This window comes from Fukomys damarensis, unplaced genomic scaffold (genome assembly GCF_012274545.1).
Source record: "Fukomys damarensis isolate Sample0158 unplaced genomic scaffold, DMR_v1.0_HiC HiC_scaffold_17, whole genome shotgun sequence".
Classification (NCBI taxonomy): Eukaryota; Metazoa; Chordata; class Mammalia; order Rodentia; family Bathyergidae; genus Fukomys; species Fukomys damarensis.
In genome coordinates this window covers 61,506,714-61,533,900 of record NW_022900929.1, presented here as the reverse complement: position 1 = coordinate 61,533,900, position 27,187 = coordinate 61,506,714, and the positions used below count along the sequence as shown (strand labels likewise).

At 37.4% G+C, this 27,187-nt stretch overlaps 1 protein-coding gene across 1 annotated transcript; it reads left to right on the top strand.

The window, feature by feature from the left end:
- Window positions 1–6: 6 nt before the first annotated feature.
- Window positions 7–21,319, top strand: Fbxo33 (F-box protein 33). Its single transcript, XM_010632716.3, has 4 exons — window positions 7–234; window positions 16,966–17,076; window positions 17,577–18,262; window positions 20,025–21,319. Exons 1-4 carry the CDS (start codon window positions 11–13, stop codon window positions 20,294–20,296), a joined length of 1,293 nt encoding a protein of 430 aa, XP_010631018.2. The 5' UTR covers window positions 7–10; the 3' UTR covers window positions 20,297–21,319.
- Window positions 21,320–27,187: the final 5,868 nt, after the last annotated feature.

Sequence of the window (27,187 nt, the reverse complement as noted above, 5' to 3'; positions counted from 1 at the left end):
GGAGTTCCTCATGCGCAAGTGCGGCTGGTTCGTGCGAGAGTTGCGCGTTGAGTTCGCCGCCGAAAACTACCTGAGCGGAGGCGGAGGCGGCGGCCCGGGCGACGGAGGTGGCGCGGGCGCGGAGACCGGAGGGGAAGAGGTCGAGGCCCTGCAGCTCTCCTCCCGCTGGCTGGAAGTGCTGCGCACCTACTTGGAGCTGGTGCTGTGCGTGCTGGTCAGCATCCGGAACAACAGGTAGGTTGCTGTGGGCCCCGCCCGGACTCCCCGCGTCCCCTCGCCCGGAATAGATTCCGTGGGACACGCCCGGCCGGCGTCGGCAACTGGGGGCGTCGATTCTAACCGGGCTACTTCCTTGAGGCAGAAAGGCTTAGCGGGACTCGTTAGCGTACTTTAGGACAGCGATGGGCACGGTGTTTGTGAAACACCTCTCCTGGCACTGTCCCATTCATTTTCTCCAAGGGACGAGGCTGGTTTATTCTTCAGAGAGTTGAGGCTTGGAGTGTGAGGCCTGTGAAAGGATCAGACTTTACCTGAGTTTTCTGACTCTAAATCTGACCCTTAGAAGTAGGTAATTCGTGGTGGAGGAAGGAGCAGGTGTTCCATAGTTAAAAGAGTGTAGCTAAAAAAATCTTTAACAGCCATTCTCTTACCAAGAATAGTTTTGATAGCGTGGGCCGGCCCCAAAGAGTAGGAGGAGTGTTTGTTAAAGATTTTGGGGGAAGGGGTTGATTCTCAGTGTTGAAAGCCCCTCCCCAAGCACCTCCAGACTGAATTTATCCCCAGTGATTCACCTGAAAGTAATACAGAACAGCTTGGGGATGAGGATAAGGGAGCTGCTGGCTGCAGGGATAAACATGTCCTGGGCCTGGTTTTGCATCTGAACTTTATCAATGAAACTAACTTTGCACGTTCTGATTTAGTATCCTAGTCGACATTTTATTTCTCTGTCATCTTTTCAAAAATATTTTCTATATTTGGATATTCTGACATTGTAAGGAAGCTCATAAGTTGGAAGAAAGTTGAAAACCCAAAAAACAAACAAAAACCTTACATAGTATAATGGCTTAGCAGTGTATATTCACATTTATTTCTTATGTGAGCCTCTAAGTAACCCTGTGACTCAGTCTGAGCAGTGGTTATTATCCTATTTTATGGAAAGGAAACTCATGTTCAATAAGGTCAAGTGATGTCTATATCTCCATAATTCTCTGTCTGAATCAAAAGGTGGAGATGCCCATTATACCTCCAGTTGCATTTGTAGCACGGCTGCATTGTTTCAGTGGCCTCTTGCCCCATCTTTTCACACCAAGCCACTCCTTTTCCTTTAGGTTAGATGTTGATTCTAATAAGGTTGGAGACACTTTTTTACTGTGCAGTATATGGCTAGTGCACCCAGAATTAGGAAAGACTGAGTCGGTGAGAGCACGTACTGGTGAGACCAATATTGGGCATGAAGTCATTGAACTGGTTGGATTTTTATGTTCTGAAATCAGATAGCCCTTCTGTGCAACCGTACAAAAAACTGCATGTCTCTGGTCCAAGTAAGAGCAAACCTCTTCAGTGCCTGGTCCTTTTAGGTATTTTAATAACCATTGGGATGGATGGATGGATAACATCACGTATGCAAAATGGTAGTGTATCACATCTTCCCTTTTTTGTTTTATTCTCTCCTCCATTTCCACAACCCTACCACTTTGTAAACATTCCAGGCTACCTGTCTGTAAGACCACCTTTACCTGGCTTTCAGTCAGTTATACTTCTATACGAATACAATAGTGTCATCCTTAATTTGGAGATTTTCTTCTCATCTGCTATAGAGATGAAACTGCATGTTGTGCTGGTTTGGCAGCATATACAGTACATGTCTGAAATTAAAGTGAGGTATAATTGCATGTATTTGTATTAATATTTCCAATGGTTTTTTTAAAAAATAAGTTATGTGTATGTGTTTGAAAAGTTAACCTCACTTTTATTTTTTTAAATTGTCTTGAGGTGCTCATATTTGAAGTATTAATACAACTAGTAAAAATATACAGAAGACTAGTTTCCTTTAAGTTTTAGCAAATATGAAAATGTTTTGACCAAATTGTTTAGTAACTCTGGTAAAACCTAGTATTTCTTTTTGTAATCACAAACTACAAATTGCAAGCTTAGTGGAAGACCTGAAACATAGTGTATAACTTTATTTAGTAGATTTTTTGTTTTTCAAACCATCAAATTTAATAACTAATGAGTATAAACATTTGACATTGTTCTTTTTTACATTTTAGTGGATTTGCCTTATGAGTCTGCCCCTTCTAAAAGAGAGGAGTATGAATCACACCATATGAAACATTGTTTCTGAGCTTTGTGCCAAGTTCCTTTTATACAATTTATATGATTTAGACCCTTAGTTTTGTTCCAGTTATTTTTATGTTTCTCAGGAAAGGAACTAAAACTCTAACCTTGGATGAGGTTCTTTTTCAAAGGTACTGAGTATAACTGGCATTTTGTTTTGCTTCGTTCCTGGATCTCATATGTATATGTACTCTCAGAGTGACGATGACTACCATACTGGTATCTTAGGTGTTAGGAACAACAGATGATACTCAGAGAGGTCTGCAACTGCCTCTGAGAAAGTAAAACACAGCCCTTCAGGTTTTGAAAACCCTTTCTCTACAGGGGGATAGGTTATATGTATTCTTGATAAAAATAAATAACAGGAATACAGTATATACTCAGTTGTATTATAGGTTAAATAGGCTGAGGAGGTTTTTTTTTGTTTTTTGTTTTTTGTCTTTTTAGTTCCACACAAAAAATGAACCACATTCAAAACAACAAACTCAGAAATGCATTTATAGCTTTAAACCTAGTTGACAAGTTGAGTAATGACAATTGAAATACTGCATTTTAGCCAGGTGTGTTGTTCACTTATAATCCTAGTACACAGGAGGATCACTGTAAGTTCTGGGCCAGCCTGTGCTACATGATGAGTTTAAGGCCAGTCTAAACTACATAGTGAGACCTTGTTTCAAAAATCCAACAGAAAAGAAAAGAAATACATTTCAGACTTAGGAAAAATGAGAGTTCATTATCAGTAAAATTTATGATAATAAATACATAATAGACTCAGTAAGGGGCCAGGGATTTAGCTCAGCCCTTCGGTGTCCTGCCTTGCAAGTGCAAGGACCCGAATTCAGTCCCCGGTACCAAAAACAAAAAAACATAATAGAGTCAGTAAAAATACTTCTTACTAGATGTGTACAGTCCTAGCTAATAAGTAATAAATACTTACTGTTAGCTCGGTATGTACCTGTAATCCTAATCCTGCTATGCTGGAGGCTGAGGTAGAAGGGTTGTGAGTTCAGTCTGGGTAGTTCAGTGAGATCCTATCTCAAAAAAATAAAAATAAAAAGGGCTGGAGTGCAGCCCAGTGTTGAAGGTCCTGGATTCAGTCCCCAGTTTGGGGTGGGGGGGATCTTTCACAGTACCATAGGCACATTTTCATCATTTTTAGCCATCAGGTAGGAACTGCATAAATACTTTACATAAGCTTTTCTTGAATGAAATTTGAAATTGGGGTTATTAATATTGTAACAGGCCAGAGAAATTATATATGAGGTTGATTTTCTTCTTAAAATTCTTGATTATAGCACTCACCACATGTATATAGATTGACCATTGTCATGTTTGAGTCTGCTTCAGTACTTTCTGTGTTAGCTTTCTGTTACTGTAACAAATACCTGAGATAATCAGCTTATACAGAGAAGAAAAGTTTTATTTTGGCTCACAGTTTTGTAGGTTTCAGTCTACTTTGGGCTCCATTGCTTTTGTCTGTGGTGAAGCAGTAAATTATGGTGGGGAGCCTGCAGAGGAGCAGAAACTGCTTGTCTCATCCAGAATGTAAAGGAGACTGGAAGAGAAAGAAACCAGAATCCCATCACCCCCTTGGAGAGCATTCCTCTAATGACCTAAATCTTCCCACTAGGTCCCATTGCAAACTTCCCACTAACTCCCACAGTGTCACAGACTGGACCAAACCTGTATGTACACACAAACCTTTGTGGAGGACATTCCAGACCCACACTATAGCGCCCTCTTAAGGTGAAGGGCCTGTTATCCTCAGATTTGATCTTGTTGATTTGGCATACAGTGAAGCAGAGTATTAATTTTTTGTTTCCTCAAATCCATCTACCAAGACATAATATTTAAAGCCACTTAAAAATACATCTTAAGGGCTGGGGATTTAGCTCAGTGACACCACATCTGCCTCACAAGTGCAAGGTTGTGAGTTTGACCCCCGCCAAAAAAATCTTGAAATAAATTAAAAATTCTCCCGAGGCATGGGGATTTAGTTCAGTGGTGCCACTACCTGCACTGCAAGCACAAGGTCGTGAATTCAATCCCCATACAAAAAAAAAATTCTCGACATTTCTCATTACTATGTAACCGCGAGGGTGAATCTTTTAGAGACTCATACCCAAACTGCAAACCCACTTAGCACAAACTGCTAACATATACTGAACACTGAAGTTTTAACTTAGAAAAAACATCTTGTACAGTTAAAAAAAACTCATACAGTAACATCTTTTGTCTTAAAAAGAAAAAGAACACACATGCCATAGGTTCACCACCATTGCTACATAAGATGGTAAGAAATGCCTTGATGATTTTATCTCCAGCTACTTGAAGCCTTATTTTTCTTGAAATATTTTTCCCATCCAAAGTAAGAAAAACTATACTACATGTAACAGCATTTCACTTTTGGCAACTAGCTTTATTATTTACTTAAAGTCTATTTATATAATAAACACATTGGAATTCTTAGTAGTTGACACTGCCCAAGTTTTAGATATCAATAGAGGAGAGAGGAGCAACTGTGCATTCCCAACAGACTCCTCACCTTAAACTGACATTAAATTGGTTCTCTACCAAAACCTGTCATGTAAAGGTACAAGATCCCAATGATAAATGTAACTGTACCAGTAAACTCAATGAGAAAAATAAATAAATATGTTGGTTCTCTAGAGATAGCCTCAGGGTGACTTATTGAGAAACTGATATGGAGGATAGTATGTAAAACTGAATATATATATATATATATATATATATATATATGTGAAAAATAAAATTTTTTCTGTTAAATGAAGGTGTTGACATAATTACTTTCATTTTAATATAGTATTCTTTCTGAGGCAGCCTTGCAGAATTCACCCAACTTGACCAATTTGTATAGATCTGAGATGATAGTTACAGAAAAATGTAGATTTTTTTTTCCTTCCAAATACTGAGAGCCTACTATTTGTCAGTAAAGACAAGTTTCTTCTCATGGAGTCTGTTTTAGAGGGGGAAAACAAAAGCAAAGAAAGGTCATTTCAGTTGTAAAAATTGTAGTGGAGGAGGACCATACCAGTGATGAGGTTACAACATTACATGAAGCAGTACAGGAAGATCTCCAGTGAGAAGGACATTTGAGTTGCACCATGAATGATGAGAGTGGGCCATCTGAAGAGCTCATCAAATAGCATTCCAAGTACAAGAAACAAGGCTGGGGATGTGGAGCTCAGCGGCACCACACCTGCCTGGCAAGCACAAGGTCCTGAATTTGATTCCCAATACCAAAAAAGAAAAAGAAGAGAAAAGAGTACAAGAAACAGCAAGTACACAAAAGCAGTTAAACCAGAAACATATTTGGTCTGAAGAAGTGTCAGCGCCATGACAAATGAGTGTGAGAGTGGTGTCGTGGTAAGCTCTGAGAGGTAGAGGAAAGAAGAGGTAAAGGGTTATGTGGGCTTGTGGAATGTTTGGATTATATTCTAACAATAAAAGTCATTGAAAAGATTTAAGGACAAGAGTAATGTGATCTAATTTACATTTGAAGAAAATCACACTGGTGGGTGTGTAATAAATAAGAGGGAGCAAGAGAGGAAGCTGTAGGCCAGTCGGGGAGCTGTTACTGTAATCTGGGCTGAAGATGAGAATACCTTGGACTGTGATGGAGACACTAGATGGAGAGAAGTGGATTTGAAAAGTAGAGCCGAAAGGAGCTGCTGATTGCATGTGAATAGTGAGAAAAGGAAGAAGCAAATAGTTTTCATTTCTCTTTAAGTTTCACTTTCTTGTCATTATTTGTTAAATTTTTCCTTTATTAGTATTAAATGGCAATGGTAAATGTTAATTGTGTTTATATATCTTATGTACTACTTAAGATTTGGGGGCAATGGTAATTCTGCGCTGGAACTTGTGAATTCTGGGAAATAACTTTAGCTAATGGATCCTAATAAAGCTAATAAGGAACACTATTATATACAACCTGTGGCTTATATCTGAACTCTAATGTTGAGCTGTCCAATATGATAGTCACTAGGCATATATAACTATTAGATTTTCAGTTAAATAAAATTAAAGATTTAACATGTCCCATTAACCACATTTCAAGTGCTCATGAGTTACACGTGGCCCCTGGCTACTATATTGAACAGTATAGAATAAAACATTTCTCCCATAGCAGAAAGTTCTACAGGATAATATTTCTCTAAAGAGTTTGTTTTTGTTTCATTTGGCTGTAGTTATTGGTTGGCATTTTTAAAAAAGGGAAATGTTATTAGCACATTCACAAAGGGTCCATAATTTGTGTGATTTGCTGCCAGGGGGCTTGAACCACCAGTGATACATACATGGCTGTCTCATCAGGAGGCTTTTTATTAATTTGATTAGTAAAAATACTGAAAAGAAATGATTAGATGTCTGGGCCAGGGATGTAGCTCACTGGTGTGGTGCTTGCCTTCAAGTGCAAGGTCCTGAGTTCGATCCGTGGTACCAGGGGAAAAACAAAATAAAAAACACCTATTTTGAAGACTGCAAGAATGATTCAGTGGTGTGTGTGATGAAAAAATGATTAGATGTCTGTACTACAGTCTGTTCAAGGTGGCAGGAACATGTTAAAGTGTGTTGATATAAAAACAATATCAAATGTGGACTAAGAATAGAACTGACTCGAGAAGTTCGTGCAGCTATGTGGATTATTTTAGCTTTAATCAGTTTAGGAAAAGAAAAATTATATTTTATAATCTTTTGGCATCAGTAAAGATTTTAAATTTATGATTATCTTTTTAATGAACCATGTTCTTTGGTCTTGTTTCCATTGCTAATTAAACCTAGCTATATTAAATCTAAAATGACTACATTTTGCATTTTTCCATTAGCCTTTCATACTACATTAAAGAAATACTTTGGATCCTCTAGAATGAACAGAATTATACCAAATTATACTGCCAGAAGTGCCCCAATTCTGAACTGCAGAAAGAACAAGATCATCATTTCTAAGATCTTAGAAGTTTTGGGTCTCAGTTGTGTTAAGTAGCCCCAAGTGGAATCTGACAAAAAAAAACAAAACAAGATTTTCAGCCCTTTCCTAGCCTTTCAGTAGCAATTAAGGAATACTATATTTCTTGGGAACATAGCTTAATACTGTTTTCAAAGAATTGACCTACTAACTCATCTGTAGATGTGTCTAAGACTACCAGAATGTGTAATGGGGAAATTCTTGTGCTAAACAGCAAGATATTGCTTTACAGTGGAATTTTAGAATACAAATTTAAGTCTTATGTTTCTTTGTGACTATGGTGGAAAACATAAGTACAGGCCAAGTGTGGAGTATGTGCTTGTAGTCCCCAGCTACTTGGAAGGCTAAGACAAGCGGGTCCTTTGAGTTCAAGACCAGTGTGGGCAGCAGAGCAAGACACTATCTCTCAAAAAGACAGTATCTCAGGGAGGAAGGGAGAGGAAGGAAAGGGGGGGACACAAATCACAGGTTGTAAGGAAAGAATTTTTATTTTGGGGGGTACATGTGTTATTTTAGAGGAATACCTAATGTATAATACAGCTGCAAACTGGCCTGCACCTGACATTCGTGATAGGTGAGGTGTAGCTAAATTGACTTTATTTTCTTTTCATGAGCTAAGAGAAATATACTCTTCCCACAATTTTTACTGAGTGCTAGGTCCTATTTTAAGAAGTGAAGCTGCAGCAGTGATGAAAATACTCTGTATCAAAAGGGAGAATAAGTCAGCACAGAAAGAAATGCAATTTTCAAGCTGTTGTTGATACCTGGAACTCTGAATCATTACCCCAAATAAACATTTTTAAAGTACCTTTGAAATCTCCCAGCCTCGGATGAATTAAGAAGTACAATTCAGTTTAAGTACAAAATATCAATAAACCATATAAATAAGTTTTCAGAAGCTCTTTGTAATAGAACTTACTCTAGTACTAAAAGATGACACACAAGTGAAGTATGTAGTATGCCAATTGGTAATATGTGCTGTGAAGAAAAATAACAAAGTGAAGCTCCAGAGATGGGACTGGTAGAAATAGGAAAGAGTGTTGCTCAAAGTAGAGAGCCATGAAGGAAGGACTCCACGCTGAAATGTTACTTGAAGGAATAAGGAACAGGGGACCAAGCCATGTGTGTCTGGGGGAAGTGACTTTAGACAGAAGGCTGTAGGAAGTGCAGTGGCTCTGCAGTGGGACCAGGAGTCTGGCTGGTGTATACTTAAGGAGCAGCCTGGAAAGCGCTAAGACGTAGAAGCCGGCTACATAAGGGAAAAGGTGACTCTGAAATCTGTAAGCCCCTCATTAGGCTGTTGTAAGGTCTTTGACTTTTACTCTGAGATAAGCAGCAATCATTGGGATTTAAGCTGAGAGGTGTGATCTGATATCTCCAAAGATGGTTCTGGGTTCCATGTCGAGAGTAGCTTGTGGCATGACTGGGGTGGAAGCAGTGAACCCGATGGGGGCCGTTGTAATCCACCTGAGAGACGGCGATGGTAGCCTGGGCCAGAGTGGGAGCAGCGGAAGAGAGGAGGAAGTAGTCGGATTCTCTCTTTATCTTTTAGCTAGAGGTTTTCTAGAAATGGAATACAAGCATTAAAAAATTAGGTGTAATTGTTCTGCTAACATTTAATGCCCGTTTAATTGCTATTTCCTAAATATCTAAAATTATATTTTATGGTGGTTATTCAGATTATTTCCTTTTTATATTTAACTGCTTACTACCAAGGACTGTAGACCACTGCCCTGTTCCTACAAGCCTTATATAAGTTTGGGCCACGCTATTGAATTTCTCCAGAAACTACCTAGTCTCCCTAACTATAATCACTTAGAATTTTCTTCTTTTCTCCTCCCTGTCTTTTCTGTGTATGAAAACATTACTCTGGAATTTGCCAAGGTCTGACCCTCGCACGAGTTAGGGATTCAGTGACAGTGAGGAGAAATGAAGCGGGCGATGGTACTTCACACAAGTGCCCTTTCCTCCCCGGCACCCAAATCGCTGGCCACATCACCTGTAACAAAGGCCAGCTGAGTCTGTTTTTCTGCCCAGAACCTCACCGTGGTACTCTTCTGTCACACCACTCCTCTGTGGACAAGGAAAGGGGGGAAATAGGGGCCAGAGTTGGACTACCTTCTCCCCTGGCTTATTAGTCACATGTTGCTAGTAACTTCAAAAAAGAGCCCCACTCTTAGAGACCTTAAAAGGATGATTTTGCTTCAAAGCAAAGAAGAAAGGCAAGTCTTCGATCTCAGTCACATCTTCTCAAGCCCAGAGACCCTGTTAGAACGCAGGCCTCTACCCCAGGATTCGCCACAATGCGCCTCATCAGTCCTGCAGAGCTGTTTAGATGTGTTCTTGACGTGTCTTAAAACCCCAGCTGCCCTGTTTAGCAAAACAGCAGTGTTCAGCAACCCCACAGGGGGACAGCTTTGCTAGTCCTGTTTCATGGATGGTGGAACTGAAGCACAGAGTGCTTGAATGAACTTGCCAGGGTTACACAGAGAAATGACTGCCTTATTTTCTAATTTTTCTTGTGAAATTACACACAAAACTAAACACACCAACTCACATTATAGCTATCACCTAGGTTCAGCAATTTAAGAGATTTTTGTCACATTTGCCCTTCTTCTTTTTTTTTTGGTACTGGGGCTAGAACTCGGGACCTTGCAAGGCAGGCAGTGGAACCACTGGGCTAAATCCCCGGCCCTGCCTTTTTTCTTTCCAGACCCATTCTATAATAAACCCCAGATGTCAATTTCTCTTTCCTCTCCATACTAAAGTATATAGCCATGTGGGGTGTGAGTGTATGCACACCATGCGCACCATTGATGTTCCTATCGGTTACCAATAATATCTTGGTATCATCTGGTTTTTTTTGAAACCAACTTTTCCATTCAGAGAAGTGTATTAGCTCATGAAAGTTAGACCTGAACCAGGATAACTTCTTCACGTCATTGGCACATTATACCTCCTTTAGTAATTGAATAAGCAGAGTAGGGGAGTGGTCTGTACATTGGGCTGCTAAGTGGTAAGTGCTTGATGATGTGATTTAGCTCTGCCTGGGACCTATGGGTTTTAAAATATGGTTAGGAAGAACACAATTAAGCTGAAGAAATTCATTCTCTTTAGTGATAGTATGGTCTTTTGCATGTTTTAGAAAGTTTTATCAAGCACCGTTTATAACTTTGTGCTATTTCACAGTACTTCCTGGGATTTACAAAAGGACTCTTAAACAGGTTCTATGCTATTAATATTTCCATAGGAACCAAGCCAAATTAATTTGAATTAATAAGAAAGAAAATATCTCTTGCCAATTGTAATGTTTTCTCAACATGTTTTTGTCACGTGCCTGTTGCAAAGTGGATGCTATGGACATTCTGCAGGAAAGAACACTTTTTACTTTAGTTTCACTTGCTAACCAACAATAAGTAATTGAATGAATAAATAAAACTCAGGTCACAGATTTAGCTTTTGATTAAAAGGCTTTGTGACACAGTTGGTGTTAGTATTGCTTTTGGTAGCATCCCCTAGCTGCAAAAGGAAACATCTATTTATTGCCACAGTTCAGTAGGTTCTATTCTGGTGTTGTTGCCTGCATGTTCTTTTCACTCCCTTTATTACCATCTGAAACAGTAATGAACAATGCGGAGGCCGCCTGAATTTTCCTTGGCTTGCCACTATAATTTCAACATAATATATTTGAAAGATGCCCTTGGATTGCAGTTTTATATTTTGTTTTTCTAAGTTTTAAAATTAACTATTGTTTTCCATGTTACTTAATAAATTTTCATTTTGAGTGGAAAAGTACCTAAATTTTTTTCTACAACTGTACATCATATACTGCTCTAAAATAGGCCACTTATACTTTTTCCTGTCACTTTCAGTAAGACCATTGTATTCAAGCTATTTTAGTCATTAGAGACAGTATGAACAGAATGAGTGTCAAAAGCTGGATTCTCTAGTTGGCTCTGCCTTAACTAGTGCTAGAGTCTTGCACAAATCACTTTTTCTTGTCTATAAAAAGATAAGATTGAATTGGATGATTCTGTAAGTCTGTCAGTACATCTGTAAGGAAAGTTTATACATGTACCGGTGGCCCTGTTATAACAAGAATTAACTTAAATTTTTCTATGATTCAGTTTAATTTTTTTTTTTTTTTTTTTTTTTTTAGTACTAGGGATTGAATTTAGAGGCTTACCTATATTAGGCAAGTGTTCTAACACTGAGCTACATCCCCAGCTTTTTTATTATATTTTGAGACAGGTGCTTGCTTAACTGTCCAAGTTGGCCTCAAACTTGGAATCCTCCTGCCTCAGCAACCTCAAGAGATGATTGTAAGCATGTGCCTCAACACCCAGCGTAATTTTTTAAATGATTTTATGACAGTAAAAGCTATGTAAACCTACTTTAAATTTTTTTCCTAAATTCTGTAGTAATGTGTATGTAATAATGGAAAATCTAAAAAATATAGAAAAATAAAGTTTAAAACTCATTAGAGATAATCATTGGTAAATGCACTGAATAAGGAAAATGAATAAATTTCTACAACCTACCAAAACTGAGTCATGAAAAAGTTTTTAAAATGATAGATAAATGTGAGTAAAAAGATTCACTCAGTAATCAGAAACCTCCAAAAGAAACACCACAGGACCAGCTGGCTTCATTGCTAAATTCTACCATCCATTTAAAGAACTAATGCCAATCCGTCTTAAACATTTCTAAAAAAAAATTAAAGAGGAAGGAGCACTTTCAGATTCATTTTACAAGACGAGCATTAACCTCATTAAAAAAAAACACACACACAGACAAGGACACTGTAAGAAGAAAACAAAACAAAACTACAGGCCAGTGCCCCTGAGAAGTAGAGATACAGAAATCTTCAACAAAATGGTGGGCAAGTGCTGTGCCTCTGAGCTAGGTTCTCAGTACTCATTTTGCCAGTTCTTAACATTTTCTAACACTTCGAAATAAAAATTATAAGTATGTGGTAGAGTTCATCATAGAATAAACACTCTTGGGATACAGTCTATATTGTCCTTAGTACTTATCTGCCTTCCAGGTCCTAACCCCAACTTTTCATGTAAATTGAAATCAGTGGATATAATTCAGTTTATGTCAGTGGTAACTTTTTAAAAAACTGTCAGTGTGAAGCTCATCTTTCTAAGAACAGTTAATTTGGGTATCTTGGAATTTAAAATGTTCCTCTCACTAATAGTACTAATGCTTTTAAACGCCTTAGAAACTGAGAAATACAGCATAAGCTACCTGTCAGCATGTGCTGCAGCTGTTGAATTTCAAGACCTAACTCCCCCCAAAATGGATGATAATTTGAGCCTAAAATAATCTACATATTTCCTTACTTTAAAAATAAGAAAACTGCAGTTCAGAGAATTACTGCATTTTTAGACTCCTGACTTCCCATTCAGGGCACTTTCAACACTACCTTTTCTTCTCATGGGCATCCCTTTTAAATGGGCCCTGGACCTGTCTGGTCACACAGCAGGAGGTGGGCAAAGCCAGGTCTGCTGCTCCTCTTTCCTGCATTACTGCCTGAGCCCCGCCTCCTGCCAGATCAGCAGCAGCAGGAGGAGGACATTCTCATAGGAGCAAGAACCCTACTGTGGGTTGTGCATTCGCAATCTAGGTTGCTCACTCTTCATGAGAATCTAATCCCAAAACTAGCATCGTAACCTTCAAATCCACATACACTCCCCATCCACACCCCTGGAAAAACCAGTCTCTGGTGCCAAAAAATTGGGGACTGCTGCTTTAAAAAGTAACTTGACTCTTGCTGATTATAATGTGGTTTATTTTGATTGTCATTAAACTTCTTTGTTCAGGCCAGTGTGTGTGAAAAAGAAAATAATTACAAATGCTTTGTACCATGCATATGTAACATTTGATATTTTCAACATTATTACTGATTATTTCAAGAAAAGTTAACCTACTGTGAATTTAACAGTGAGCATAAATCAGCGAATAGATTCCAGCTATTAAAAACTATCGGGGTTGGAGCCGGGGATTTAGCTCAGTGGTTTCACCACCTGCCTTGCAAGCTCAAGGGCTCACGTTCCATCCCCGGTACCAATAAAAAAAAAAAAGCTTTCGGGGAGAGATTAGTTTAAGAAATGAAGTGAATGGATAAAATATTAACATAATTTTGTAGTACTAAGAATTGTGAAGTTCATTTGGATATTAACTCTCCAGATTATTTGGGCACATACAGGGCACATCCAGTGTCATGGGCTGAATGATAAGGAATTTTAGATTGCTGAGCTGCTGAAGAAATTCAGTGAGGTTTGCCAGTAAAATTCGAATACCTAGGACAGTGACATTGCAAGGAGATTTTAGTCACAATTAAACAGGAAAAAATGTTTACTAAACCCCACTTTTAACTGCTGCTAACCACATTGGAGATACAATCACTCTTTTGCCAATAATTGCCAAAAATAGTAACAGAAATCTTGGCTATGAGCTGTAAGGGTGAAAGGCGATTTTTCTGTTTTATTTTTTAATTTATAAGGTCTTCTTTTCCATTACTAGGAGATAAAGTGTCCTTTATTTACCACATACAATGCATAAAATAGTATACTTGTATAAATAAAACCCAAATACTGTACAGTAAGTGAGCTCCCAAGTACACTCCTGGGATATCTTGATAAGTAAGAATCTCTGATAAAGATGAGTTGAAGTAACAGAAAAAAAAGATTAGAGAAGGGTAGGAGAGAGGATGGTGGCCTGGGAAATGTAGATGATCCATTTGCATTGTAGGATGAGTAGCCCAGTGGAGAGAGAGAAGAAAAGAAGAAATACCTAGACCTTGCTATGAATCGTATAAGTTGAAGTGATAGGGAAAACTAAGCGAATGAATAAATACCCACATGTGCATCTTACACACACAGTCCACAAAAAAAATGTATATATGCTTCAAGAAAAGAAAAATTTACATAAATATTTTAATACTAAATTTATTGAGAGGTCATGAGATTGTTACAAGTTACCTTTGGCCTCTACAATTAAAGAGGTGCTTAAAAAAATAAAATAGGTGCTCAAAGTGGTGCCTATGAGCTTCCAGACTTGCGTTACTATGGAAAACTGCTGCTTGGGTAAATGTGGTCATCGAGATTGCTGCACACACATTTTCACTTCTCTAAGGGCCAGCAGCATAAGTGGGTTTTCTGCAATACACAATATCCTCTAGGGTCCCCCAAAGGAGGGTAACACCAGCTTTTGAAAAAACATTATACCGTTTTTCTTTTCCTGAGGTGTATTATTTTGGTAGACTCATTGTATCCTTCAGAGTCTGATATGGTAGTAGTTCTCTCAAGAGCAGTGTTTATGTCTTTATTTTTAACGCAAAAAAATATTTTTTTAAGTTTTATGTCTGTCTTTGAAATTTTTTTAGTGTTATAGTTTTCTGGTCATCACGTAGAAAGTTGATTTGAGCTACTAGAGTGACAAATTTGAAAATTCTTAATAGTAAAGAAAAACTAGCATTTTCATTTAGTAATCCCTTTAATGTTTTCCTTGACATATTCTAGAATGGCTAGAATATTTTATATCTTTTTGCTAGTTACATTTTGATGTTTTTCTTTTTTATTTATGTGGGATTTTCTTAGAAACAAAACATTTATTACACATTTTTCTAACTACATTGCTGTGCCTTTTTGTGAAATACACCACTGAATATCAGGTTTTTCATTTTTATGCAGTTTTTATTTACTTCTAAGTTTAGAAAGTCTTGACTGTCTTAAAGGGACCTCTAACTCAGTGTGTGTAAAGCATTGAGCTTATACTCTACCCTACCACCTACACATACACAAGTTCCCTGACTAATCTTTTAGTCATTCCTGTTAATCCCTGTCCCAGTGAAAAGCTCAACCATCTTTGCATTTCAACAACCCAGAATGTTTAGGAGTTATTCTTGACTCCCTCTCTCTAACCTCCTGAGGCTAATCCAGCACCCATTCTTGTCCGTTTTACCCCTTACGTATAACTTGAGGCTGTCCACTCTCTCCACCTCTGCTACCACAAATTCAAACCAAGTTACCATTATCCCTCTCCATTATTAAAATACTCTTAGGCATGGTGGTACACGCCTCTAAATCCCAGCACTCAGGAGGCTGAGGCAGGAGGATTGCCAGGATTTAGAGGCCAATCTAAACTACATAGTGAAACCCTATCTCCAGAAAAATGAAATAAAATACTGTCTTACCTAGTCTTCTTACTTTGACTTTGTTCTTCTTTGTAGGCTGTTCTAATGCCATGGTATTATTTTCCAAACAAAAACTTCATCTAGTTATTTTTTGCTTAAAACCATGTGGAGGCAGCTCACTATGGCCAAGGCAAAATCCAAAACTTTTTCTTCGACTGAGGACTCTACATCTTCAGCCTCGTTTATTTCTTGATCACTTGTTATATGCAGTCACTCGAGTCCTTTCAGCTCTCTGTGCATGGTTGTCATTTCCCTATAACACTCCCCCCGCTATCTGGAAGATGCATTTTGCTTATCTAGGGAAGACTCCTTTGAGTTAGCACAACATCACATACTCCTGTACCGCGTGGTACCGTGTTCTTGTCCCTCACAGCACTGGCTCATTGCTGCAGTTGTAACATGTACCATGGCACCTGGCACAGCGAGGTCTTCAAGGATGATCTGATTGCATAAGTGAATTAGTGACTATTCTCCAAGCTAAATTTTAGAATCAAGCTTTTCAGTGAAATTCGATTATTAATATGGGATAAGGTAACATATCAAAAATGACATTTTTCATTTAAATCTTTTTATCACTTTTGTGTATTAAACATTTCATATTAAAGTTTCCTTTTATAAATGGAATCTCTCATCATTTTTGCCATTTAGAAGTTTGTATTTTGCTGGGCGTGGTGCCACACGCCTGTAATCCCAGCACTCAGGAGGCTGAGGCAGGAGGATCACTCTGAGTTTGAGACCAGCCTGGGCTACATAGTGAGTTCCAGGTCAGTCTCAACTACACAGTGAGGCCCTGTCTCAAAAAAAAGTTTGCATTTTTATCTAGTTATAAAAGTGTTCACCTACTTTACTTAGAACTTTACCTTTACAAAAGTAAAGTTATCCAAAACTGAAAGATGTTTACATAGTTTTTTACCTCCGTTGATTATTAACTTTTTATCATAAAACTGGGAAAGATTCTCTTTAGATTTCAGCCAGAGTATTCTTTATGGGAAGGCAACTTCTGGACGGTCCCCACCTTTGACCATTTAACACATTACCTAGTTAGAGGAAATTGTAAAATTAACATCTGTATAAAACTTAGAGCTTATACAGTTCTTCCTGTGTCACTTCATTACTTATCCCTATCCCTGTAAGGTGGGTTTATTTCATATTGATTAAGAACTGAGTCTTAAGCACATTAAGAGACTTCTGTAAGTCATTAAAATGGGAGCCAGTTTTGATACTCAAGTCCTTATTTTTTAAAAGCTTATGTTGTTTCTCCCATACTGTGTTGCTTTGTACTGTATTCATACAGCAGTCTGAAAGTACTTAATTTGATTCCAAGGAGTTAAAGGTAGAAATATTTCTAGAATACCACTTTGGCATATTTTCATTTTAATTATTATATTTTTATGTATTACCCATTTAGAAAAATCATTTTAAATAATCTTTCTTGTAGGAACCTCCAGAAATTTAGCCTTTTTGGAGACATAAATGTTCTACAACAGCAAGGAAGTTTGTCAAATACATACCTCAACAAGGTGGACCCTGATGGCAAAAAAATTAAACAGTAAGTTATATAGTTAGTAGATAGGGGTTATTTTAATAATTCTAGCTTTTTCTGTAAAATTACAATAAGCAGAATAACAATTTTTCTTTTCTAAAAATGATGAAATACAGTAATCGGTATATGTCATTTCATGTCCTAAATCTTTCAAGACACATCAGAGTAAATTGCTGGATAATTATTGCTAACTAAAATTATTAGTCTTTTCTTGTCTGTGGTATAACATGAGTTGTATGTTATCAGCCTATTCTACCATACTGGTATAAAATATTGTTCTCCATAGATAACATTTTTATATTTACTATTTCTATATGCTTAACATATCTTACTCATTACATTTTAATGTGAATTTTAATGGTATTTATTATAGGTTAAATAGAAATTAGCTAATGAAAGTATCTCAGCATTACACGCAGTTTATCACCTATTTCAAAAAGCGTTATTAAAAACTTAGTGCTATCTCATTAACATAGGAAATAATTGTGCCTGTGTTTTCCTTATAGAATTCAGCAGCTGTTTGAAGAAATACTGAGTAATAGTAGACAACTGAAATGGCTGTCCTGTGGATTCATGCTGGAAATAGTAACCCCAACATCACTGTCATCTCTCTCCAACTGCATTGCCAACACCATGGAGCACCTGAGTTTACTGGACAACAATATTCCTGGTCACAGCACCCTTATCACTGCAGTTGAGCTGGAGCGATTTGTGAATCTGCGCTCACTTGCTCTGGACTTCTGTGACTTCACAGCTGAGATGGCAAGAGTCTTAACCGATAGCAACCATGTGCCTTTGCAGCGACTGTCTCTCCTGGTCCACAATGTTTCTGTGATGCACAAGTCTCTGGACAACATGCCAAACGATGAGCATTGGAAAGCACTCTCACGAAAGAGCGCCGGTCTCCGCGTCTACATAATGGCGTTTGATATCAAAAGTGAAGACATGTTAAAGATCCTGAAACCCAGTATACCACTGGAGAGGATTCACTTTGACAGCTACATCACTTGTGTTTCAGGGGCTATTGTGGATCTCATATCCAGGCAGTATGACAAGTTCCTCACTCATTTTATACTGATGAATGATGTGATTGACACGTCTGGCTTTCCAGATCTTAGTGACAACAGAAATGAAGATCCATTGGTTTTATTAGCATGGAAGTGCACAAAGCTCTCTCTTCTAGCAATTCATGGTATGTAATTTTGTTCACTATAATTTCACTACCATTACGCATAAAAGTTTATGCCCATAAAAAGACAGCACTGACTTCAGGTTAACATGTCTTAAACAAATTGATGTACACAGGCTTATGCTTTTTAACTTTATAAAATACATCACTTAGAAATTCTAAGTCATATCTCAGCCCCAAGTGTTCTGCTCCAACTTCCCCCTTAACCTTTTTCTTCTGTCATGTATTTTACATGTACACAGCAACCATCTGAAATTAATTCAGCTAAGAAAACATACACACTACCTGCAGTAAGTATATTTGCTCTGAAAAACATTAACACAGAAAGAAAGGAAATTTTTTTGTGTTCACTGCCTCATTTTTTAGGTTGTAGATATCAGTGTACTTGTATGATTTTTTTTTAAATGATTCCATTGACTATGTTTATTTCTTAGTGGGGCCATTCATCTTAATGTGAACTATTTATTTTAATCAAGTTGCTGTTCTGACAGTACTTCCTTTTCTGATATTTAAAGACAGAAAATAGTCTATAAGGATATCTTAAACTGTCTTTATTAGCTCTGTTTCAGTAATGTGAAACATTTTAGCATACTTATGTGTGAGATTGAGTTGTATGTTGCTTGTCATGTTTTGCTTTATAATTTGGCCAGACATCAGAAGTGGTATCAAAGAAAAGATCAATACTGAAAGTATAAAAAAATAGTAAAAGTGTTAAGTAAAAAAATGACACGTTATTTAAAAATTGATTTAAATCAATTTTTTTTTTTTTTTTTAGACTGGATGTCACTGTGTAGTTCAGGCTGGCCTTGAATTGACTATGTAGCCCAGGCTGGCCTTGAACTCCCCCGAATCCTCCTGCCTCAGCCTCCAGAGTGCTGGAATTACAGACACACACCACTACACCTGGCTCTTAAATCAGTCTTTCTTTCTTTTCCTAAAGGTTTATTTTTACATAAAGCATAATTATATGTGTTAAATCAGTCTTTTAAAATCCTTTTTTTCTTTTCCTAAGAAATAGCATGTTGCCAGGCATGGTGGTACATGCCTGCAATCTCAGCACTTGGGAGACTGAGGCAAGAAGATAACTGAGAGTTCAAGGGCAGCCTGGGCTACATGGTGAGTTCAAGGCCAGCCTGAACTACATAGCAAGACCCAGTCTTGTTCAATACAGGTGAAGCCCCCCCGCCATCCATTCTCCTTTATTCCCTCCCTGAAGTTAGCCATTATTTTGAAGTTGGTACATATCATTCCCTTGACTTTTATACTTTACATATTTGCTGCTGACAGTTGAGAGTTTATCTTCAAAATATAGTGTCGTTTCATAACTTTGGATTGTGAAGCACCATAGAATATGATTTTTCACAATGAAAAATACTAATTTATTATATATTAATATGTACATATTTATGAAGTAAAGATTTATTCGTTATGCTACATCACTATCCAAAACTGTAACATTTATTTATGTATACTTTAAATCTTGTTCACCGTGCACAGTAGTGCTCTTGACAATATCCCACATGTAGCCTTTTTTGGCAGAGGAGAGAGATGCTAAATGTCTAGGTCCTTTTTTAATTTCAGTATATGTTTAAAAGGGAAGGACAAACATTATGATTAAAATTTGAACCTGAGCCAGGGATTTAGCTCAGTGGTTCCGGTGCCTGCTTTGCAAGCGCAGGGACCTGAGTTCAATTCCCGGTGCCAAAAAATAAAATTTGAACCTGAAATGGAAGGCGTTAACTGTTGTCCTCTGCTTATTTTTCAGGTTACACAGTGTGGGCACACAACCTCATTGCCATTGCTCGTCTTCGTGGCTCTGACCTGAAAGTGCTTGAAGTCACTGAAGAAAGCATTGATTTTGACCAAGGTGAACTGGCGGACCAGGATGTGGACCCAGTGCATAACCTTATTGAGCAGGTGTCCCTTGGCCTGGGTCAGCCTTGGCACGCGATCATGGACATCGAGTCACTCAGTGTCTTCACTGAGCCAAATCGTCATTTTTACAGAGAGATGCAAACCTTCAGTGAAGACATTTAGCTTTTTTTTTAAATGTACAATTCCTGTGGTTACATATGCAAATAGGGTCCCATTATTTTTTTTTCAGTAGTGTGAATTAATCCCCTTGTGCTGTGTTTAATCAGTATTAGCTTTATAGAATTATATATGTATATTCTACTTCTTGATCAAAGAACGTAGTCGGGTATTGGTTTAGAAGTTTAAAGTGACATTGTATAGGGCTTTCACGGTTAATGGAATCCTTACCAGACCTTGAGGACATACAACAGAAGATTGTCTGAGGTTGCTGGCTAACTTTTTCACTGAGTTACTCTGCCTTTTTGATATTTTTATTCTTTGTGTGTCAGAGCTCAGGAGCCAAAATATTTTTATACGTATGTATATATATATATATCCATAGCCTGGTGGATTTGTATGCAATGCACTGCATCTATGTATTCCAGCAGCATTTCATTAATTTTGATTTGAAATGGAAGAGGGAAAGATACTATGGTTCCAAATGGTAATCTTTACCGGAAAGCCAATTAACTTGCATTACCAATATAATAGTTGATATCACCAATTACCATGGTGAATTTCATATAGTACTAGGATAGAACATTGTTTAATCTGTTTTTTAAATGCATTTACATAAATATGAATACTCAAATTGTTGGATTTTTTTTTAACTATATATCTGACATAATTTTATTCATCAATTACATTATACATTAAGTTAGCTTTCCAGCCCAGATTTCAAATAGTGGAGGAAGAAAGAAGCTATTCCAGGGTAAAACCTCCTGAACAAAATCAAAGTAGAGTTGCAAACACACACGCTTATTAACATTAGTCGTGAAATCCCTTGCAACAAGTCACTGGATTTTTCTCTGTCAGCACGCGTGTCAGCTGCCAAAGAATAGACTTAAATGAAGTGCCCACATGCTGGCAGGGGCCGGCCCACTCTGGCCAGCCAGATACTGCTAGATTGTAATATTTAAGGTCGAATTTCGACCTGTGGTACACAGCTGTGCTGTGGCTCAGTCAGCAACCTCAACTCTGAAAAAACAAAAAAAGAAAAAAAACATGCACCTGTTTCACTGTGAATAGTGAATGTAAAGGAAAGAAAGGAAAAACTGAAAGCTTGTTCTATCATAGGTATGAGCTGCTATTCTACATGAAGAACATTCCATGAAGTATGTTTTAAAACCTTGTTATATCTGAGAGGCTTTAAAAGCCAATTTAACTGTTTCAGGGCAACCGCGGTACAGACGTGGTCTCTGTGAGACTTCCACCTGACCCCAGTTTTAAGTGGTACGAATGTTGTGCATTTAATGTTAAAGGACAGTCTGCAATAATAAAGTAAGTAGCCAACGTGGGTGCCCAGCAGTGCTGAGACCTGGCTGCTCTATTGTAAGCTTTGGAAACACAATTTATGCAACAGATGTCCAGATATGATTCTATTTATGGAAAAAGTTTATATGTTTTACAAATGGTTTTACCATCTTATATTAAATGACCTTCTGACAGGTGTGCACTGTTTTGTCTCCAGTGAGCACATACCATGCGGATTTTATACGTACATCAGTAGTGTGAATCCACTGGCACAGTGTGTGTAAATGCCAGATGTGGTGAGATTTTATCTTGTATATGTAATCAGATAAAATAACTCCTGACAGAAACTGTAAGGAAACCAGCTGAATGTTTGACCTGATGACTGATGTTGTATGGTTTATGTTAAATGTATATTCTTTTAATCAATGAATAAAGCATTAAAAAGTGATCATTGTAATATATTTTATTGTATCTGGAGCATGAAATTTTTAGAGTTAGGTAAACTGCAGTAATCCTTATACTGTATATAATCATGTTAGCTGCTATTGTATTCTGGTGCAGCAAAGCTTAAGCTTGGGATGTTACCATAAAAAGTTAGGTTGAATAATTTCGAAGGTATTCATTTTAATTCACTTTGACAAAAGAGAAGCTTAAAAGCAAGACATGACTGGTTAGCACAAATCCTAGTATATTATGCATTTAGAATACATTATTGATACAGTAAACAGTTATAGACTATGGGCACTTGTTTTTTAAAATTCCTATACTATATGCAAAAATTACTTAGATTTGCTCATATTAAATATTTCATAAATCCTTTTATTGTTTTGGTTTGATGATGTGATTTCTATTCTTGGTTGTTAAAACAGACAGTTGTCATAGGAAAGAAAATGTTTTCCTTTTATCTTCCCTTTAATCATTACCGATTTTTCACTGGATAGTCTGGTGTTCAAAAAGAATTATCTTTAACACATATCAGTTCCTTCTTAGACAGATCTGAAACTTTTGAATGAATCTGCATGTTTATGTATTTAAAATGTACCCAAAATGGATGAAAAAGGAAGGTCTGTTGTTATGAGTAGCACACACATGAAGGCTGGTGTAGAAAAGCACTAATCTCAGGTTCACCTCTCGTCTTGACTGCCTGAGCACAAACCCTTCTTTGACTTTCTTTCCTTCTCTCTGAAATGAGGACTGGACTTTGTCATCAGACTGAGTCTTCACTTAGCCCAACCACTCAGATGTACAGGAACATCCTGAACAAAGTATTAGTTTGAACACAGTTTACTAAACTATAGGAAATGTATATATCTAAAAATTATCTTCCAGTTTCCCTCAGCACTCCAGAATACAGAAGTTGGGGAGCTGGTGGGGTGAGGCTTCAGAGGAACAGTGCTTGCAGTTGAACACGTATCCTACCAAAACTAGCTTGTTTGTGTTCAGAACATGAATCAGAGAGGGTGTCTGAAACCAGTAACACACAATGCCAAGTGACATGTAAGCAGCCGTTAGTAACTTCCAAGACCTGCACTATTAATGTCTGAAGTAGTGCTTCCAAACCTTGTGTCTTAACACACATAGTATTGTAGAGGATACTCACATAAACTACAGGGCGTTGAAACCAAAAAAGTCATGTTATACAATTGATGAAAAAATAAGACTACGCAGAAAGTTGAATTTGTATAGAACTTTCAAATAAAATCTTGTCAGATATTTTGGTAACTACTATAAATTTTAATACTGCCTTAATGAGAAATACCCAACATACAGGTAATTATTTTCTACAACCATTCAAAATATTTACTAGTGAAATTAAGAACAAAATTGTTTGAGGTGGGATCTCCCTACATTGCTCGGGCTGGCTTTGGAATTGTGTGGTTTTTTTGGTTTATTTTATGAAGTCAGGGATTTGGTTCTTGTGTTACCCAAACTGGTTTTGACATATACTTCTTCCCTCTTGGCCTCCTGAGTATTTGGAACTACAGGCACAGCTGAGATTAAGTAATTTAACAGCTCTTCTTTTTCTTTCTTTAGTACAATGTTGAGGTTTCTTGTCCAGTAAGTCTCTGACTTATAAACAAGTTCCTGTCCGGGAGAACATTTCCTAAGTTGGATTTGCTCCTTTCTGACAAAGTGAATCTTCCACAGTAAACCTGTGAAAGTTTGCAATGTGAATGTTTGCAAGTCAAGGACTTTCTGTAATGTTTCAAATTGAAATGGATTGTTTTCTTTACAAGTATTTCAAAGAAACGATGCTGTAGTTTGTAATCTCCTACACATAACCCTGACACTAGCTGAGACCACTGGGAGCAAACAGCCTCCAAGAGACACAAATACCTGATACATGAAGGCAATTGGAGGCCTGCAGGAAACCCACCTTTGACCCCTGTTCCCAACTCTCTCAACGCGATCAGGACACACTCAGGTGTCCTACCTGCTCTTCACACACCTGGCACGAACCTGATTTGCACACAGCTTTGTAGGCCCCCTTGTCCATGATGGACACTCACCTGGCCAAGGAGTAGTGAGTTTCTGTTTTCTCTCTATCCAAGACATCGTCAGACCCAGCTCCCTTCTCATTACTCCAATGGACAGCATCAGGAGCAGCAAACTCAGCCTCCCAGTAGCCTTTGAAGGCTATCACTTTGGTAGTCTACTAATTTGGGTTGCTGCTTGTGAAAAGTATAGAAGATGCATGGTGAATGTTTTCAGGACAAATCATCTGTTCTGAAAGACTGAAAAACTAGGGCAAGATATATCATGCGCTGACAAAAGCCACAATTAGAACACAAACTGTTATTAGCAACATTTGGCTGGCAAGCCCAAGATCAAGGTGCTGGCCATTTTGGTGTCTGAGTCAGAGCCCAACCTCCCATTCCAGGAGGGTGCCTTGAATCCACATGTAGAGAGAACAAAAGTAGCAAAACAGACAAAAAGCACAAGGCCTTTTCATACAGTACCATCAGTCATGACAGCAGAGTCCTCAGGACCTAAACACTTCCTCAAGCCCCTGTTATGTTGGAGTGCAAGTTTTTTACCGGTGAATTCTGGAGAGGACACAAACAGAAGTGACCAAAGAGCAGAGTATTGAATGCTGGGTGAATCTAAAATGTGACCAATACCTTCCATTCATTCGCAGATGAGCACATCACAGAAACCAGAAGGAGACTCAAAATTCTGCTGAGGCTAGTTTGTAAGAAATTCTAAATTGACTTTTTAAAATCTGTTATTGTGGGGACTAAGGGTACAAGCTTTGAGTAAGTTTTGGAGATCCAACAAGTGTATAGTGACTGTCGTGACAATGATATATACTTTAAATCTGCTGAAAGATCTCAAGTGCTGTCACCATGGAAAGTTAACCATGTGTGTGACAGATATAATTAGCTTGATTATTGTAATCATTTCACAACATACACAAATACCAAAACATTACATTGCACACCTCAAATATGCACCATTTCTGCCAATCACACCCAAGAAAGCTGAAAATGTCACTGAATTTAACTGTCCATTTAAAGCACTGTTGTCACTAGAGCAATACTAAATAGACATTATATAAAACAATCTCAGCTGTTTGAACTTCAAAAGTAAATATAAAAAACTGCTAGAGTCAGAGTATTCTCTCACTAATACTAAAGGTATCACAACCAGAAGAGCCATTTCCACTCGGTTCCGCTCACTCTGCCTTCTTTTCAGCCTTCTTTTCTAATGACCATTCATTTGGTTTCTCAGTTAACAGTAGGTCAAAGGGCAGATAATGGTGAAAGCTCAGAAGCTTATACAGAGGAAGAAAGGATTTAACAAGCCTTAGGCCATTTGTGGAGAGGTGTGAAGCAAGTTTCAACACCTGTGCTAGGCTTGAAATACAGGATAATGCTAAATATTTGTAATGATCATGAACCAATATGGAAATGATGCATTGCATTCAGAATGTGCAATAAGTTAATGCAGGAATGAATATATTTTAAAAACATTTCCACAGAAAATGGTTAAAAATAAATGTTTGTGATTAAAAGAATGGGCTTTAGTTGATCAAGAAATATTCAGTTATGTTGGGAGTTGTCTGAGAAAACCCTGGAAAGTTAGCTCAGAATACCATAACATGCATTATATACTTTGTATATCAAGCACTGTTCTATGCACTTCAAAAGCAAATATATTATCATTTATTTCTCAGTAATCCTGGCAAAAATGTCATCCTCATTTCATAAACGGAGACACAAGAAGGTTAAGAATCTTGTCCAAAGTCATAAAGCTAGTAAATGTTTAATAGAATTTAAATACAGATGATATGATTTCTACATTATACCACCTTTGTGCTGCCTCTGATAAACACTACAACCACACCCCTGTGGGATAGACACCTTTCCCTAGTTAGGTTTGTGAATGTATTGACACAAAAGTTCCAACCGTATTCATATGCCAACATTCTTGCTGTCTTTCTTGAAGAACATCAACTGCTCATGGTGTATGTGTGTACAGCTAATGAATCACAAAGCAAGCGAATGATCGTGTAAGTATATGAATTTATACCTAACATACAATGTATGTACATGAAAACATGGTAGAAATATGAACATACTGTATGAGTATCATTTTACTTTTATGCTAATTTTTAATATGAAAAATTACAAAATAGTTATATGATAACCTCACCTACTGTCAGCCAATTTAACTGTAAAGTTACAATAGGTACTACCTTGTACTTGTATTATTTCTGGAAACAAAGAACTATATTCACCTGAAGTGATACGTTGTTGGAAATATTCAAGCACTTAGGATGTATGTAATTTTGGTCCTTTATAAATATTACTTTAACTATATTCATGAACCAACAAATGGAGGACATTTTTCAAAGGCTAGCTGACCAATTCAGTTTTGTTAACACATTAGCTAGCTAACTTCTAAATCAATAAAATCAACAGACTACTCTGGCATTTTATGGATAGAGGTAGTTACTTGACTTCTTTCTCCAAAATAAGAAAATTGTTTTTATTTTGAAAATATACTAATAAGTATACCATAATGTTACTAAAATACTAGATAAGATTTTAATATTTCTTTGCACAGATTTAAGATATTAAAATAATGACAAACTCTAAGGTCACTCCAAGGACAAATTATTTCAAAATGTAAAGTTAACACCAATATTTAAAAATTTGCAAAACAATTTTAAAAATACTTGAACACAAGTCTAACCTCAAATATTACTTTAACCTTTCTTAGAATATGAGGCTAAACATAAATCTTTACAGAGCCCAGGATGTTAAGGAATTTGGAAGCATTCTTAAAGACTCCAAAAATATAAGTTGACTCTTAAAAGAGAAACTTTTCCTAAAATAATAAAACTTTGAAATTAATAATCAAAGAATAACTAAAGAAAACTTAAGCAAAATTCACAAGGTCTTAAGTGGGGCTTTTTCAAAGGTGGCTGAATCTAGAGTGTGTGATTGATTCGTGATGCAATGCTAGGCCGGAGGACACTAGGATGAGGGTGTGAGTGCTATTCCTCTAAGTAGTCTGGTTAAGATGAGAGACAGGAAGAGGCTGTTATGGGCCCTTGTTGCTTTACTACTGTCTATCCACCATGAACTGTTCTCC

Excerpts from the sequence above, each read along its gene's own strand:
- Fbxo33 (XM_010632716.3), top strand. The coding sequence starts at position 11 with ATGCGCAAGTGCGGCTGGTTCGTGCGAGAGTTGCGCGTTGAGTTCGCC. Across the intron at positions 235-16,965 it reads GTCAGCATCCGGAACAACAG|GAACCTCCAGAAATTTAGCC; the intron begins GTAGGTTGCTGT and ends TCTTTCTTGTAG. Across the intron at positions 18,263-20,024 it reads CTCTCTTCTAGCAATTCATG|GTTACACAGTGTGGGCACAC; the intron begins GTATGTAATTTT and ends CTTATTTTTCAG.